Here is a 12,736-nt window from a genome sequence, read left to right on the forward strand (position 1 = left end):
ATACAGCATTTAGCAATGTTTGTGTTGACTAAACCCTAACAAATAAGAAAAATTAGTATATAAACGCCCAAAATGAATGATTTAGTTTAATAACGTCTATTTTATAATTATAACCTCAAAAGATTAAGAATGTAAAAGTTTTTTATCACACTGTACAAAACTGTTTGGCGATTAGGCGAGGCGATCCCCCAAGGGCGCCTTGTCGCCTAGGCGTCACCTTGACAACTATGTTTTATAGTTATATAAACCAAAGCATATGTTTTTATACATATATTATATGTCTTCTAATATAAATTATTTCACTTTTTAAATAATTAAGTATTTAGTGACATAGACCCAGAGCGTAGCCTGACTCAGCCAGGGCCCACATTAACCCAAGCCCAGGCAAGCTAATAGCCCTTATCACAGGTCCTACGTCTGGCCCGTCCCAGCACATGATCACTCCTAGAGAGGGCTAATGGGACTAATTTGCATTGGAGGCCTGACTTGGAGGGTAAGAAATTGTTAAACAAGGCTGGCTTTGAATTTTCATTACTGTATTTTAGGACTTGCTAGCTAACTAAGGTTAAGCATATCTTCTTTTAAATAGAAATAGTTCTTGCTGATCTGTTATTGATCAAAAAAGGAAACTTTAAGGTGGAGGTTTGCGGAGTGGGGCTAAGGTTTTAGGGGCATGTTACCAGAGAGGCTAGATCTTTGGCAGCTAGAGTATCTTATCCCAATGGGTTTAAAGATCAGCAAATGCGTTAGAAAAGCCTTTTATGTACTCATCCAACCCTTCCAGTTTCTGGGGGTTGTTCTCTGAAAGTAAAAATAAATTTTCATTAAAGAAAGAAAAACAAACATCCTGAAAGGTGATAAGGAATCACCACTTACAACAGCATCAAAAAAAAAAATACAAAAAGCCTTCAACCAATATTTTCCACATTACAAATTTGAAACCCCAACACTTCCTCAAGTGTATCCCCAAGATCCTCCCTTGTGATTTGTCTATAATCTGGTAATATTAATATCCGATCTGCAACAGATTTGCCGACAACTTCCACACTTTTATCCACATTGCGTGATTTGACTTTAAAAATTCTTCTGTTCCTTTCCTTCAATCTATTCCAACAGATTGTCAATGGAATGCAGCTCCAAATCACCATTGCTGCCTTTTAGAGTGGAGGGGGTGTCTTGTCAACCAGGGTTTTTATGTTACTCTAAACTATTACTTTGAAAAAATAAATTAAGTGCAAGCTTCCTGAATACATTTCTTTATGAATGTTATATGAACGAGCATAATGCACCATATGCTCAAAAAGACCTCCCTAATAAAGACAACAATTATGAATTTATGATGTTTGAATATAGACTGCATTATTCAAGGGAATACCCTAGTATCATACCCTTTAATTTCTAAGGGCTTGAAGAATTTGCATAAAACCTCGTGATAATTCTTCATGAATTGAAAGCATAATTCTAACTGATGGAAGGGCATACCTAGACTATTACAGATGTGTCTCATTTTGAACATCAGAACCAATCTTCCACCACAGAGACTAGAGGCAAGAGAACTGACAATTGTATAGATGGTTAATTTGAAAATGCAAGAACTTAAACAGGGAGAAGAGAACCATCAATCAGTAAGGAACTTATTGATCCTTTTCAGAAATGAAATCACCTGAATCCCTAGCGAATAGAACATCCGAACAGAGCTGAAATCAGAGATCTTTCTTCCGCCACCAACTTCAAATTCAAGAGCAGTGCTGCAAAATTTGAAAATGGCATATGAGATAAAAGGTTTTCCAAATAGCTCACTTAGGGCTTATCTGCCTTACACCATCTACTATTTCATCAATGTGGAGGGATCGCATGACCAATCCATACTGTTGAAAGGACTGGATCCTTTTAACTGGCCATGAAATTATTACCCACGCCAACTCACATCCAAATGTTATCTAGTATTGGGTGTTGGAATATTCCCCTGCAATCACAACTTTTTGACGTCTAAATTTTATTACTGAAAAATCCCAAAAGATAAATGTCTTTGGCAAGTGGAAGGGGTTAGGGCTGAATTTTGCCATAAGAATAGAGGGCATGTGATGAAACATCACTAAGAAATCAAGGACTTCTGAGGTAGTTATATCTTACTAGGTAACTATTTATCAAATACATACATTAAATGTATCTTATTCCAATAGTGATAAATGATACAGGACAACAAGAATAAGGTAAGCACTGGAGTTAATGCTATCTTCTTAGCCCCAATCCCAAAGAAGATAGATGCAAAGGACCCAAAGGATTTAAGGCCGGTTAGCCTAGTGACAAGCATCTATAAAATCCTAGCTAAAGTGCTATCTGTGAGAATTCAAGTTGTGCTGCCCTCCATCATTAGTCAAGCACAAGGTGCTTTCGTGCAAGGAAGGCAAATAACGTATCAGACCTTATAATAGCAAATGAGTGTGGAAGGACATGAGAAAGTCGGGAAATCAAGGTTTTGCTTGTAAACTGGATTTATAAAAGGCCTATCATCTTGTGGATTGGAACTTTTTACTGGAGGTCCTTGGGTGTTGTAGATTTGGAGATAGATGGTGCAATTGGGTAAAGCATTGTATTAGTTCCTACCATTACTCAGTCTTGGTTAATGGGGTGGTCAAAGATTTTTTTCCAAGCTTGTAGAGGCCTTAGACAAGGTGACCCCCTCTCCCCTTTTCTATTCACCTTAGTTGCAGATGTATTCAGTAGATTAATTTCTAAGACAAATAGGGAAGAGGAAGTGAGAAGTTGGAGGATAGAAAGAAACAATGTCCAGGTGACCCACCTACAGTTTGCCAATTGCATCATAATCTTCTGTGAAGGGGGTGATAGGCGAGAAGTAAGGAATCTCATAGCTCTGCTACAACACTTTGAGAAATTCTCCAATTTGAAGATAAACCTGGACAAGAGTTGTGTGGTATGTCTTAATAAGAATGAGAGGGTTATTGAGTCTGTGGCGGATTGTTTAGGTTGTTCCATTTCTTCTTGGCCCTTGCAGTACCTAGGTCTCCCTCTAGGTGCTAACCCAATAGAGATTAATTTTTGGACCCCAGTTTTAGAAAAGTTTGAGAAAAGATTAGCTTCTTGGAAAAAGAACTACATCTCTCTAGGGGGTAGAGTGACCTTATTGAGAGCCACCCTAGCAAACATACCGGTTTATTTTTTTCTCTATTTTTAGGATTCCTATTAGGAAGGCTAAGAAGTTGGAGAGATTAATGAGAAATTTTCTTTAGTAGCCAGGGGAGGAAAGGAAATATCACTTAATTAACTGGGAAAAAGTTTGTAGGAGTAAGAGTAGGGTGGACTGGGATTAGGAAGGCTAATTCTCAAGAATCAAGCTCTCTTAAGAAAATGGTTGTGGAGGTGGCCCATAAAAAGGGAGAGGTTGTGGCATGATGTGATAGCTAGTATACATGGAAGATTGGAAAATGGATGGGATGTGGGTGTATCACATCGAGCTACATTGGCAACTCCATGGAAAGCAATCCAAAGTATTCTCCCTCAATTTCTCAATTATGTCAAGTATGATGTCAACTTTGGTAACTGTTTTATTTTGGGAAGACATTTGGGTGGGTACCTTTACCCTTAAGGACCGGTTCCCGTTCTCTATTCCCTTTCCCTCTACAACGAAAAATTTATTTCTCATTTTCTCCCACCACCTGCCTCACCCTCCTCCTTAAGTTGGGACTTTGATTTTCGTAGAGGCTTGAGAGATGATGAACTTATTAGTGTTTCAGACTTGTCTCTTCTTGGCAGTGTTTTTTTGGACCCTCTTAGATTGGATGTGAGAATATGGTCCCCTCATCCAAAAGGTTACTTCACTTGTGCTTCCTTTTTTAAGGCCCTTTGCTCTTCCCCGGAACAGTTGGGTTTTCCGACCAAGGAGATTCGTCTAGACCTTTTCCACCTAAAATTATTATTTTCTGTTGGGAGGTGTTTTATAGAAAGGTTACCTTGGACTGCTTGCAAAAGAAAAGGCCATTCATGTGTTTGTCCAATAACTGGTATGTACTTTTCAGGGCTAGTGGTGAGGATTGCTCCCACTTACTTTTATCTTGTTCCTTTTCTGTTGCTATTTGGAGTTGGATTTTTTCTTTGTTTGGGTGCAGGTGGAATCTGACCACAGACTTAAGTCAACTATTTGATCCTTCCTTTTTTGTGTGGCCTACAAAAAAAGGAAGAACTATGTGGAGATGTATTAGAGCAGCTGCCTTGTGGACAATCTGGGAAGAAAAAAATGCAAGGTTATTCAAAGAAAAGGAAAGAAGCATTCAGGCTGTAGAGGATTGTATCTTGACTAGGGCAATTCATTGGTTGAGAACTATGGACTCCTTTAATACATTTTCTTTTGATGGTATTTAGAGAAACTGGATAGCAGTGGCTAATAGTCATACAAGGAAGGACAGGATATCTGCAGTCTGGGTGCCTCTCTGAAGTTTGGGTAAAGCTGGATTTTGATGGTAGCAGCCAATGAAATCCATGCCCATCGGGGATAGGAGGGGTGCTGAGAGATAAGAATAGCAACATCTTAGCCTTGTTTTGAGGCCCCGTGGGAATAGGAGACTATAATAGAGCTGAGATTTTAGTGGCTGTACAAGGTATTCAGATTGCAGAACAATTAGGAGTTCAGAATTTGGTAACTGAAGGAGACTCCAAAATTGTTGTGGGATGACTGACAGATCCAGGCTCAGCTATAGGGCGATACAAAGACTTATTGAGGAAAGTTAATTGGCTCACAAGGAGCATAACTGTTACCTCTCTTTGGGTGGGAAGATCAGCAAATACCTTAGCGGATGGGTTGGCTAAGCAAGAGGCTTCAAGGGAACATTTATTTTGGGCTGCACTATAATTTTTATTTCTGTTTTATTCCTGTTTTAACTTGATGTGATACTTTGTTAGGAGAGGTAACAGCTCGTGTCCCTCCATGGTTTTCCTGTAATGCCTTAATTCTCTGGTTTAATAAAATTATCTTCATTCATCAAAAAAAAATATATTCATTTAAAAAACAAAACAAAACAAAACCGAATCCACTATGTTACTGAGAAAGTATGACAGAATAAGAAGATAGAAAATAAAATGTCCTAATACATGAAAAGAAAAAGGGTATGAAGACCTTTATTACTCTACTCTAAAATGGCTCAGCTATATGCAATAACTAGCTAGCTAAGGTTTCAATGATGTTTTCTCATTGAAATAGAGTATCAAAGTTAGTAGTATAAGTAACATATTATGGTGCTAAATTGCTAATTACATAGAAATATTTACTCCAATAATCTATGGCCTCCCTTAGCCATAACTCTCCTACAGTAGAATACCCTTGATGCAGAAACTTTCCCAAAAGAAAAACAGTCAAAATGCAAATAGCTTTTCTACCAAGCGGCATTGCCAAGCTAAAACCTTCCTAACTAACAATGAATCATTCTTCTGTGCAACCATGAAACATGCTTCCACAAGTATCATTCAAAAATTCAATAAAGAAGTGTTTCAAACTAATATTGAGATAGGTGCCTCACCCAGGTCCTAGGCGCAGCACTTTCAAAAGGTGCACACCTAGTGCGCCTAGCCCAGGTGTGCGCCTTTTGAAAATTTTACGCTTTTTTGCTTTTTTTGGAACCTAGCGGCTAGGCCGAGGGCCCCCTATTTGCTAATGTTGTTTTTTTCACAAGGCGCATGCTTTTTTGAAGAACATGTGGCAGCTAATTTATTTAAATTAGTAAAATAAATAAATAAAGTTTATTTATTATTGGGACGGGACTGGTATAGGCTATCTCAAGCCAGACCCGACCCACTGACAGCCCTAAATATAGGGCTATGAGAGAGAGAGAGAATCAGGAATAAATAAATAATTTAGTAAATTAAATAAATAAAAGTTTATAGATAATAATTTATTTAATTTAATAAGATGAATAAATAAAAGTTTATTGGGGTGGAACTGGTACAGGCTATCCCAAACCAGATCCAACGCATTGACAGCCCTAAATGTTGGGCTCAGGGTAATTATTTCTAAATAAAAATAATAATAATTTAGTAAGTTAAAAAAATAAAAGTTTATAGATAATAATTATTTAATTAATAAAATAAATAAATGAATAAATAAAAGTTTATTGGGATATGACTGGTACAAGCTATCCCGAACCAGACCCGACCTGTTACAGCCCTAAATATTGGGGTTGGGGAGAGAGAGAACGAGATATTTTAATAAAAGAAATAAATGAATGGATGAATAAATAAAGATTATTGGGACAGGACACGTACAGGCTATCCTGAACCAGACCCAACCCGTTGACAGCCCTAAATATAGGGCTGGGGGAAAGAGAGTGAGATAGTCTAAGAAAGAATCGGGTGAGAGATAGAGAATGGGAGAGATAAATTAATAAAATAAATAAATAAAATTTATTGGGACACGATTGGTACAGGCTATCCCGAACCAGACCCAACCCGTTGACTGACCTAAATATAGGGCTGGGGGAAAGAGAGAGAGAATCGGGCAAGAGAGAGGATAGAGAGAGAGAGAGAGAGACGACTTTTGTCATCATTTTTGTTTTATATGGGGCAATTTAGACATGTCCATGGGCCAGGCTCGGGCTTGGCTTTTGCCAAATTTTGAATGGGGCCTGGCCCGTGAACAGATCTATGGGGCATAACCATAAATAGTTAAATATTCAGTATCAAATATGAAATAGGGAGAGTTATATGTTGTCTTGATCACATTTGTCTTGTATTGTGGCGTTATCTTAAATAATTAGAGGTTTAGTGGCACATTAGTTAAGAGAGACATCAACTGTACACAAAAGAACTGCCAACACCTTTGCTGATGGGTCAGCTAAACAAGGGGTGAATAGGGCTGTTTTATTCTGCGCTCACTTGTCATTTTTCTGTTTTTCACTATATTCTTGGGAGGGTAATGACTTATGAGAGCTTACCTCTCCCTTTTGTACTTTCTTTCTAATTTAATGAAATCTTCTCGTTATTGATCCAAAGAAAAACAGAGAAGGCCTCACCATACAGGCTGCCTTTTGCTATTAGATAATAGATATATAGATTTGGGAAAAAAAGAGAAATTAAAACTTTATAAGGATAAATTTGGGAAAAGAAAATTCCATTATTGAAGAAAGACATGAAAAGAGAGAGCATCAAACTCTCTTTTATTATAGGTATATGGATACACAATCTTACTGTAGCTTCTTCAAAAAAACAGAATAAGAATATTTTGGCTTTGTAAAACAGTAAAAAACAAAGAAAAATAAAGCTCCTGAATGATAATAACAATCGAAAGAAAGGCAAACGTGTCTAAAAAGCAATTTTAAAACAGTTGGGCATAGGCTGGATATAAAGAGGACCTAGTGGGCACAAGTTTCCATCGAAGGATATTTTCTACCAAGGCTCAGTTTGGATGGAGTACAAACACAAATATGTACAGTGCAAATACAAGATTTAGGAATAATACACAATACAAGGTTTTGTGATGTACATATTGGTTTGTACTCGTCCCAAACTGACTTTGTTCCACATTCCCTATTTGTATGTGAAAATTTAAAAATGCCCATACTAGCAACTTTCCCTAAGGCTCAGTTTGGAAGGAGTAAATATACAAATATGTATTGTGCAAATACATACAAAATAATACAAAATACAAGGTTTTCCATAGGGGTGGCAACAAGCCGAGCTTTAAATGAGCTGCTCGAGCTCGGCTCGGCTTGGTTTCAACTGTGCTCGAGCTCGAGCCCAATACAGTGGCTCGATTATTTAACGAGCCGAGCTCGAGCCTACTAGAGCTCGAATATATATATATATATAATATATATATATATGATATTTAATATATATATAAAAATATATACATTAAAATTATAGAAAATAATATATATAAATAAAAAATATTATAATTCTTAATTTTTAAAATATAAAATAAAAAATTTTATATATAACTTTTATTTTTATAAAATATTTTTCTCAAAATCGAGCTTGAGCTTATGCACTTTTTACTCAAGCCGAGCTCAAGCTCAAGGTTCTGGCTCGAACCGAGCTCGAGCTCTAGCCTTGTATAACAGTCTCGAGCCGAGCTCAAGCCTGGTACTATTCGGTTCGACTCGGCTCGAATCCACCCCTAGTTTTGCTTTGCACTCTACATTAGTGTTTTAAAAGCGCAAGGCGCAAGGCGAGGCACGCACCTTTTTGAGGCAAGGCGCACAATTAAAAAAAAATAAAAATTCAAAAAAAATGCAAAAAATCAAAAAATTATAAAACATAATATTAATAAAAATATAAACTTAAGTTTTAAAATAAATGTTTTAAAAAACCTATTATCTAAAATTAAAATACATAAATATAATATGTAAAGCATATTCAAATGAGAATTTAAAAACGAAATCAAACATATAAAACATTTTCAAGCATATAAAACCCACAATCTCTTTTTTTCTCAATTGCATCAAGTATCTTATGTGGCATTACATTCCTCCTAATTCTACAAGCCGCCTTTGTGCCACACCCCTAAGGCAAGCCCAAACAAGTCCATGTTAGGTTCTTAAATTCTTAGTTTTCACACAAAAAATAATAATTTTATAGTTTTAATTGCTTTTAAGAAGATATTTTATTAGGATGAATGAATGGACAACATTACCAAATAGGGGATTCTCGAAGCTTCGGTGAGCAAGCGAACCCAGCCGCCAGACTCAAAGAAAGGGAAAAGGCAGCAAATTTTCAAAAGGCGCACGCCTGGACTAAGGCGCAAGGCGCACCAGGCATGCGCCTTTTGAATAAGCAGCGACTAGGACCTAGGCGAGGCACCTACCCTAAAATGTGCCTCGCCCGTACGCCTAGGCGCACCTTTTAAATCACTGCTCTACATATTTACACTTGTACTCCTTCCAAACTGAGCCTAAAAAAAAAACAGCACTCTCAAGACTAACAACATTTCTTCAAGTGAACTAGTAAAAGCACAACATGAAGGCTTGTTTAGGTAATGAAGTATTAAATTTAAGAGGTAGATAACCTTTTGTCAGATTTTTGTTGCCAGCAATACTAAATACTTTAGATTTCATATCTGTGTACCCATTTATGCATGCATGTATATAGAATTCAAAATGCATATTATTCCATATGGTACTTAACTACTTATTCGCATGCATAAATACATACAAAAAACTAGTTGTTTTGAATCTCTTGTTTACTTATTCGAAATATTAATTTCAGCTCCCACGATTCAATGATCTACGTAATAGCTCCAAATCAATCTTCAGGAAAGGAGTGGTGAAAATCCAAAGGTAAGGCAGTGGTGACAGCAGTAGTGATTAAACACCAAGATTTAGATATTTCAAGGTCTTTTCCAAGATTTTCTAAGGATCAGGCTGTGCCAGTTCAGGTGAGGAGTGAAATTTTAGCTGAGGTCGATCAAAGAACAAGGGGTGAGAAATAGGGGCAGAGGTTGAACCTGGAAATGGGTTTGAGGCATTGACAACAGTGTAGGGGAATGCTTAGAGAGATAAGGATGAAAAAGTTGCTGAAGAAAAGGATGAGGGTGTTGTGACAATAGCCAGGAATTGTCCTTAGGATTTTGATAAAGGGGGTGTGGTGTTTGATAAGGTGTGCTGTCCTAAAGTTGGTAGTAACCAGCTGATTACTGAAATCTTTGTGGGAAATCGAGGAGTTGATTTGAGGTGTCAGAGGAAGGATTCTGAAAAGGCCAAGTCTAGTTCTGTTCCGGTAGCTTCAAAGACTCCCAGGAGTTTGGCTAAATCTTATATTGTGCATGTCACTAAAGTGTTTTCACGCTAAAAGAAGGTTTGCTAGGCCCTACTAACAAGTACAAAAAACTGTACAAAAGGGAAGTAAATCAAAAAGTTTTGGACCATGGGGTCCGTATTGGAGAGGAGATTGATCATCAAAACGTCAACAGTAAAAACAGGCAGTCGTTTTGTTCGCTTGCAGGGGAGCTAGAGACAAGTGGAGTATCAGAGAAGGAAAATGAGGGTGGTAATGCAGCTGAGGAAACAATTGTCGAGGTTTCCTCAGAGGGTCAAGGGAAGGAGAGAGGCAGTACGGAGATCAAGAAAGTTGGTAGACAGGGACATGAAGGTTGGCAGCTCTTTAGGTCTGTTTTTCGTAGGAGGAGAGGTTTTTGCCAAGAGAGCAACAAAAGGGAAGAAAGACTGAAGAAATCCAATGTTTAAGGAGGAGAACTTGGAATAAGGAGGAAGGGCAGGAGGAATTTTTTGATGGGGAGGATTGAAGAGTGTGGTGAGTCAGGATGGGGTCATGATGCTTGCTTTTTAGGGTAGCTCTTTGGTCGCTTTATTTGTACAAAGCTGAGAGTGCTCCTAAGTTTTATTTGTGAGCAGAAGAGGGTGTCGCATATGTAGGTGGTTTTTCTTCTTGGGCTGTTGTCTGCTTTTTGGTGGTGCTGTCTTAGCTCCCCCTTAGTGAATGTATTTAGCATCTTTTTAACTTTTTAAATAAATTTTTTCTTTTACTATCGAAAAAAAAGTGGTAAAATAATTACCCTCTCCATTTCTATCACATTATAGAAACGAACTAGAAATTTTGAGAAAAATAATAAAGACAAACCAGGTTAATGTAATGTCATCTAAAGTATCATTACCTAATGGTAATCCAGCCAATTATCCAATACAATGCTATCAAAATTGTAGAAAAATTGGAGCACGTACCTTCCAATTCTAGCTGCAATACGGCCATTAGACTTGGAGGAGAAGTAACGAGTATAATGAGCTGTTGCTCCAAAAGAACTTGTACCAAACTGCAGACATTAACTAAGCCTGAATTCAAACAAAATAAAAACATATCTAGACTCTAGAACAGAATAACATGCATATTGCAAGATAAATCCATAACCACAAAGATAAGAGTGGACATGAAGAAGTACATTTAGATCTTTTAAGCTAATGATCACAAGAGGATGCCAAAAGTATTCAAATTTATCTCAAATACAATTTTGTTGTGAATGTTTTCTAGTTTTATCTTTCCCTTTATTAGGGGACTTGATATTTTTATTAATAACAATTTTACCTTAACACCTTTTCAGATTGTAATCCTTTCTTTTTCTATTACCATCAAGAAAAATTTAAGTTTGCATTGATGTAGAGAGAAAAAAAAAAAAAAACAAACAAAGCAATAGATGTAGAGAGGAAAACAAACAAACAAAGCAAGGTGATGTAGTGAGCTCAGAAATGAAGGTAGCAGTGTTTGGTGTTGAAAAAGCCAAAGAAATGAGGATTGATAGGTTGATTGTTGAAGGGGACTCAAAAACTGTGGTAAACTGGCTGAACAAAGGGGAGGGAATAATTTGGCAGTTAAGTAATGAGTTCAGGCACTTCAAACAGGCTTCTAAAGACATGGTGATTCAAATAAGATGGATTAGAAGATCAGCTAACAGCATGGCTGATGATCTAGCTAAGCAAGGAGTTCAAAGACAATCTATGTTTTGGGCTATATTCTAGTTAGTAGGATGTTTCTGTCGGGTTACCTTTTGGGCTGTGTTGTAATTAAAGGGACTGCTTTTGGGTTTGTTTGGGGCTGTGATGTATTCAGTAGACAAAGTGGAATGCTTGTCTGCCACAACTTCTTGTCGTACTTGATTCTCTAATTAATGATTCTTTTCTGTTTTGCTGATAAAAAAAAAAAAAAACAAACAAAGCAATAGTGCTAGTAGAGTCAAGGGTTTTAGTATCAATGTGTACTGGCTGTAAGGGCCAAAAAGGCCAAATATGTATCAATTTTTCACACTAAGGCCATGTTGCACACTAGAAATGGCCCAGTTTTGGTTCCATTCCTCATGTTTCTATTGCTTTTTATCTAACTGTATTGGTCTGATACATTATGATGCCCTGTGACTTTCTTTTTGATAAATGTTAAGATACCTGTAATGTGGATCAGTTTTCCCTCCACTTTTAAATTTCAAGTTTTTTTTATTTCAAATCTCACATTAAGACCCGCAATCATAGGCTTTTAAATTTCTAATCCTCAGCCATGTCATATGCCAAATTATTAGATGATTGAGGGACCAATCTATATGATTTGTCCACTCTAGGGCTTTTAAATTTCTAGACACCAACAAAAGGGACAGAGCATCAAAGTTGAGTGCAGATGATCTACAAACGAAGATATGTACAGTAGACTACAGAACAAATCAATGCCAGTATTCCATAAACATAAGGTGTGGGCCCCATGTGTATGGAACACTGGCATGTTCACTCTTGATTGGTTCCATGGCCCATTGTACACACCTTTGCTTGTAGCTCATCCCATTCCATCAAAGCTCCAATTAAAGATGTAAAGCAGTTTACAAGAAATCTTCCAAGACATCCACCAAGTAATTGGTTAATTAAGGGATCCATCTAAATAAGTTGTTCAATCTGAAACCAACAATCTAGCCTCTGATAAGTTGGTTACATCTAAAGCTCCATTTAAAGATGTGAAGTGGTTTACAAAAAACCTTCCAAGTCGTCTGCCAAGTAATTTACAGATGGAGGGATCCATCTGAACAAGTTTTCAACCTGGAGCTAACAATCGAGCCCATAGTGGCAAACTGACTGAACAACAAAGCTCCATTTAATTATGTGAGCAAATTTACTAGAAGTTTGCTGCTTTGATATGTAACCCATCGCAGACCCATTTTCATTCCAGAGTATAATACAATTGGGAGTCCATTTACTCTGCTCCACAAAACAAAAATGTTCCTTCAATATTTGGAGTCATAAAT

General features: G+C 37.1%; 1 protein-coding gene across 1 annotated transcript in view; it reads right to left on the reverse strand.

Annotated features, from left to right (window-relative positions):
• OWL1 (DNAJ heat shock N-terminal domain-containing protein) overlaps window positions 1–12,736 on the reverse strand; it is a 60,939-nt gene that overhangs the window by 30,680 nt on the left and 17,523 nt on the right. The window contains exons 6-7 of the mRNA XM_010265984.3: window positions 10,686–10,774; window positions 1,664–1,748 (exon numbers count right to left, since the gene is read on the reverse strand). Coding sequence (XP_010264286.1) covers window positions 1,664–1,748; window positions 10,686–10,774 — 174 coding nt within the window. The remainder of the gene's footprint in view (window positions 1–1,663; window positions 1,749–10,685; window positions 10,775–12,736) is intronic.

The sequence above is a fragment of the Nelumbo nucifera genome, chromosome 1 (assembly GCF_055504915.1).
Source record: "Nelumbo nucifera cultivar China Antique chromosome 1, China Antique-T2T, whole genome shotgun sequence".
NCBI classification, from domain to species: Eukaryota; Viridiplantae; Streptophyta; class Magnoliopsida; order Proteales; family Nelumbonaceae; genus Nelumbo; species Nelumbo nucifera.